The 6,000-nt window shown below is 36.9% G+C and overlaps 1 protein-coding gene across 6 annotated transcripts in view; it reads right to left on the reverse strand.

Moving 5' to 3' along the window:
- The window catches only part of FAM193A (family with sequence similarity 193 member A), a 49,368-nt gene that overhangs the window by 20,225 nt on the left and 23,143 nt on the right, over positions 1-6,000 (reverse strand). For all 6 annotated transcript variants that reach the window (XM_042463471.1, XM_042463473.1, XM_042463472.1 and 3 more), the window contains exons 4-5: positions 3,258-3,370; positions 703-954 (exon numbers count right to left, since the gene is read on the reverse strand). In XM_042463471.1, coding sequence (XP_042319405.1) covers positions 703-954; positions 3,258-3,370 — 365 coding nt within the window. The remainder of the gene's footprint in view (positions 1-702; positions 955-3,257; positions 3,371-6,000) is intronic.

Here is a 6,000-nt window from a genome sequence, read left to right on the forward strand (position 1 = left end):
GAGATGAAAACCTTCCATCTAGAAATAGGCTGCTGATTTTTTTGTTTTGTTTTCTTCTGTTGTTGTTTTTAAGGTTTAATTTCAATGGAATTTGTTAAGAAACTTACATCGAGCCCCTCAAAAGCTTCTAGGCACAAGTCTCCATTCAAAGATTGACATTTAGAGCATGTCCAGATTTTTCCATTTAAAAAGGATCCCAAACTACATTTAGCTGTGACAGGACTGATTCAAAAACATGAAGCATACTATCTGTATAACAGATAAATTACTCTGTGAAATGGAATAGCTGTTACAGTGTCCAGGCCAATTTCTTTTTAGAAGGCTTAATGGTATATTCTGGTATATTCTGCATTGTGTGTGTGTGTTCATATGCACACAAGCACTCACATGTTTTGCCTATACCTATGGGATTTGCAACATAGATGAGGCCAGTTACAGGATGTGGGGATCTTATCTCCTGTGAAATGCAGGCAATGTCTGAAAGATTGTTCCCAGATATAAGGTGAATACAGGGATGCTTGAGAATTGTGCTGCAATCAGAATATTTCAGATCTCACATATGTAAAGGTGCTGGGAAATAAATCTGTCATTTTTCCTGTTACTGAATTCACCAGAACAGACCACATACCTTCTGCACTGCCCTTTAGATACTAGTTCCAACAGTTCATATTTTGCTTTGATCAAAAGAATACCAAGACTTACAAACTTGGTTCAGAGCTATTTTCATTCAGAATGAGCTTTGGTCTCTCTGTCTGCTGAACAGTGAAAGGAGAACTGGAACTGGATCCTGAGCTTCCTGATGACATACTAGATAGGTGGATTTCAGACAGACAATCTGGAGCAGAATCAATTTGCAGTGGCAGGTGATGATTATTATGAATATCATCCGTAACTGGTGAATCCATAATTCCACACATCAGAATATGAGAAAGACTGCAGTCATCACAAGTACATCTGTTCATGAATTTAAAATATCATAATGTAATTAGCACCAAAAATAACAAGTCAAAGCCATTAAATGTACAGTCTCTGATTGAGCTCTGTTAGTGATGAACTAGTACGCCCTAGAAATGGGATGCATTACTATTCTTATCACAGGCCCTTCACGATCCTGTTGTTATGCATATTTTGCAAGTTGTGCAGCCTAAAAATAACAGGCTTCCTCGAGGACACCTGTTCTGCAGATCTCTGTTCCTTTGGCTAGAGATGTCTGCTAGTAGGACTGGACTTACAATATGGGTATCAGAAGTGAGCAAGGCCTCACTTAAGAATTGGGATAGTTATGGAGGTCCTAAACAAAATAATAGCAAACCCACTATTGAAGAAGCCAGATTTAGATCCCTTGGTTGTGGAAAATTCTTGCCAAGTTTCAAACCCACTATTTCTGAATCAGGCTGTGAAGCTGGGAGTGTCATGTCAGCACCAAGCTGTTTTGAATTTGGATCCTGTCGAGTTTGGTTTTACAGCTAGATGCAAATAATCACTGGATGTATGGATGTACATGTGGCTCTATTAGTTCCTCCAGATCTCTCAGTGACTTCCAATACTAGTTACCTTTGGGACTCTCTGTAATGAAACGTTAGGGCACAATGTTAACTATTAAGTTTCCTGGCCCAACTGAAGATTCTAGATGTGACTGTCAGACCCTTGAATGATATGGGACCACACATTAATACTAGCACTGAAATTCCTATTCTACACTGAAGACCTACCTCTGAGTCATTATGCTGACAGATCCTAGGGATAATGCTTTCTCAGTGGCAGCCTCTTTGGGAATCCTCCCCAGAAGTGAACATATGGTCCCTTTAGTGGCAGCTTAAAAATATCTAAAAATCATTTATTCTAATTTACATTTGGTGTTTACGCATTATTACAAGCTGCTGGTGTGTGTGTTAGTTTAATTATAAGGACAGGTTGCTTACTATTTCTTTGAGTGTTCATCTATGAATTCACACAAATGGGTTAGCACCTGCGTAGTGGCTTCCTTCACAACATTCTACAGCTGAGTAACTACTTGGCAGGCTGCCCTCCTCCTCCCTCATACATGCAGGCTCCAGCTCAGGTATTCTCTTCAGTTCCCAATCTGCTGCTTAATAAAATCAGCAAGGCAGAAAGAAGAGAGGAGAGTGAATTCACAGATGACCACTTGAAGAACCACAGTTACACTCCATCAACTCATCCTAATTTTTGTGGTCTCTGTAAATCACACAAATGGGTGACTGGGTTGGTGGCTTACTGGAGACAGGAGACATCATGCCAATACAGAAGTCAGCACCATTCTGCCGAGAGTTGCATGTGTCATGGTTCTAAAATCTAACCTGTAGTGGCTAATAAAAGTAGAAGGTTGCAACCAAGTGACAGTTTTACAAAGATCCAGTAATGTATACTTCTGAAGTCGAAGTTGTATCAGTCCAGTTGATTTTACCTTCCTCTATTTCAGAAGTGCTGGATCTGGAGATATGTGACAACATTTCTTAGTGTGCTTCTGGTACACTTTGAAGCTCTCACCCAAATGATCCTAGGGTTTGGTGCATTGTCCACTGGACTATGGACACTGCAACCCCAGTAGTTCAGGCAACCATGAGGAATATCGTAAATAGGTGTTTGTTGAACAAATTTCCCACTGGTCCAATCAATGATGTCAGTATCACTGGTGATGTCAATACTGAGGGCAATAATCTCAAAAATAAATAGATACCAGCAGACACATACTTGGAGACTGATCAGCCACTAATTTGCCCTTAAAATTCCGTCAAGAGTGAAGAGTTTTTGCAAAAAGATTTAGAAGTGGTGTTTTTGCATATGGATTTAGAAGGTTTCCTTTTAGCCAGAGAATCCAACTTCAATGTGGATTTCTAGGTTGCAGTCTCAAGTTGGAAAAAAAATCCTTTTCAAACTGACTTGGTAAATCTTCTACAGACAGCAGCAGGCTGACTCTTGTGTCCCTCACTGAGTAAGCCAAAGCATGAGCATAAAAGGGAGGGGGTAGTCAGCTTAGGAATGCATAGATACAAGCCCATTTATGTCATTTATGGAGACCACAAAGAACTGTTGGTTCATGCTTTTGTATTTTTGTGTGGCATTTTGTGACAACAGTGTGCTCTAAATACTGGTTTAAAATAAAGCAATATGCACAGATTTCACTGGATTATGGCTCATATGTTTTATCCTAATTAATGCCCTTATTGTTCAAAGTTAAAAGGTCAATAATTTCTTATGAAATCATAATAAATAATATTTAACTGATATCTACTCACCTGCGCCTGTAATTACAGTTCGGACAGTCTGAAATATGCAGTTGTGATGACAACATATGCCTCATTGTGTCTGTAAAATTATTTTCTGCAGATACTGCTTTCTTGCCATTTAACTAAAATGAAAAAAATTAACATAAATATAACAAATTTTACTTTAATATAATTGTAATTATATTTGATGCATTAAAAATAAAATAAATTGATAAAACAGATGCTGGCGAAACATCAGGAAGAAACTCTGCTAGAACATGGCCACATAGCCCGAAAAACACACAAAAAACTATGCTAAAACAAGTCATTTCCAATTTATGTCAAACCTAAGGTGAACCTATTATGGGGTTTTGTTGGCATGATTTGTTCAGAAGAGGTTTGCCATTGCCATCCTCTGAGGCTGAGAGTGTGTGACTTGTCCAAGGTCACCCAGTGAGTTTCTATGGCTGAGCCAGGATTTGAATCCTGGCATCCCAGTGTCCTAGTCCAACACTCAACCATTACACCAAGCTGGCCCAAAAAATATACCCATGATATCTTAAGAGGCTTGCAAATCATCACTCTCCTGGTTATGTGGGATTAATAAAATTTGCTCCCAGATGACTAAAATGAATGAAGACTTGCATACTTAATTTCAGTATAAATTTACAAATCTACAGCACTATATAAATAATAATAATAATAATAATAATAATAATAAATTTAGCCTTTTAAATAAAAAAGAAATCTAAATTCAGCACTTACAGAAAATTCAATAATGATCCATAAATGAATGAACCCAGACTAAAATATGGTTTTGTATGACCTTACTTCATAATCCAATTTAAAACGGGTCTCTGGTATCATCTGTTACACTATACAAATCCATATTAGATCAAAGAGTCACCGAACTTGGGCTGCAATCTAATGAGACCAAATAAAGGGCAAAAGATTTATATGATCTGATTACTTTGGAATAATTTGTAAGACTGATAGATATTATTGTGTAACTGGAAAGTAGAACTGGAAATGTACAATTGTAAGAGGATACACAAATAAAGCTCATCTGAATAAAACAAAACTAAATAAATAAATAAATAAAGACCAGTATGGTTCCATAAATATAAATATTTCCCTGTACTGTCTGTGCTTCCAGCAACCCATTCCCAGGCATGGAGGGAAAGTGGGGAGGAAGATGTATGTGTCCATCATTGGAATTACCATAATGACCCGTATATAAGCTGACCCAGGATTTTAGTGTCAATTTTTGGGCTAAATTTCTCGACTTGTGGATGAATATATACGGTATCAGAAATGAAAGTATTTGAAACCAATAGATCATTTAAACCTATCTCAACATCCAGGTAATGTTCTTAAGGTAGTCATACTAGAATAACTGACTGTCAAATAGAGGATCCAATGTCAAACTCCTGATATTAAAATTCATCAGAAAATCTCCAGCCAATGGCTGTTAAATCTGTCTTGCAGCAAAATAATAATTGCCTACAGTTCCTCCCATCAGTATTTCCATACATATATATTTACTGGCAACTGACAATAATACTCCATACATCTAATGAAATACACTTTACTTGACAAAACTTTAACAGATCACAATGTATCTGTTAATTCTTACATTGCTGCAAAACTAGTCATTACTTCTCCAAAATTACCTCAAAACAGAACTCAACCTCTTTATTTCTTCAAATATATCTGATATTCTTTACTGTGTCATCATGATATTTCATCATTTATTCAAAATCACCACAGGATAAAAATACTACTTAATTCTCTAGCCTCAAAGTGGTTAGTATTATTTATATTTAATTTTTGGAAAGAATTTTTAAAACTGTAGATTAGTTATTTAAAAATATTGTGAGCTACTAATATTTGTGCACTTACTTCAAAGCTCCATCACTTTGTCCTTTCTGTTATTTAAATTGTATGGATATGAGCTTTTTAAAGCCTTTTGGTGAATGATATGGACAGGAAAAGTATGGTGTATTAATATGCATGGACTGAAACAGTTGGGGAAATGTTGTCCCTGGGCTCATCTCCTGATTTATTCCACCTTTTCTGGTGAAGAAGTCAGAGGCAGCAACTTAAGAGTCCCTAGCATATAACAACCCACAGATCTAGTAGAACCCATAGAGATGTGATAATTGCATAATATCATACACTGTGTAGAGCTTAAGCTGAGAATTCTGAAAGTCAAGTACTAATTCTCTTTTTCACCAGAGCTGCTGGTCAGAAGAAGCAAATGCAAGCAGTTTGTCAGGATACTATTGGAATAAGTAAAAATATTCTTGCTCCTGGGTATCAAGCATCACCAGTAATCCTGTGCTGCTAAACCATCATGAAGCTCCAAGATGCACTAGCCTTCCCTAGCCTTCTTTGTGCTGTAAACTTCAGGGCATAGGTCCAACTGCTAGTTTCAACTAGAATAGAGCAACTTAATGACTTAGTGAAAAGTCAGTACTTACATAATAATAATAATAGGATTTTTTACATTATATACATTTACTTGCATTTACTCTAGCTACTCTATTTACATGTACTCTAGCTGGGATTAACAATTGGATTTAGACCTGGGAATTAAACCAACTCAATACAAGGCTAAGAGTGGGCTCCTCTAACCACTCTCAAGTGCTCTGATACTTACTCCCAATAACTACAGAACCCATTCTCAAATTAGTGTGTAACAGTAAACCTGTGATGAAACCTAAATTCTGAACAGAAAAAGGTACCTTCTAAGAGTGTCTTTATTTCACTC

The sequence above is a fragment of the Sceloporus undulatus genome, chromosome 4, assembly GCF_019175285.1.
Source record: "Sceloporus undulatus isolate JIND9_A2432 ecotype Alabama chromosome 4, SceUnd_v1.1, whole genome shotgun sequence".
Classification (NCBI taxonomy): domain Eukaryota; kingdom Metazoa; phylum Chordata; class Lepidosauria; order Squamata; family Phrynosomatidae; genus Sceloporus; species Sceloporus undulatus.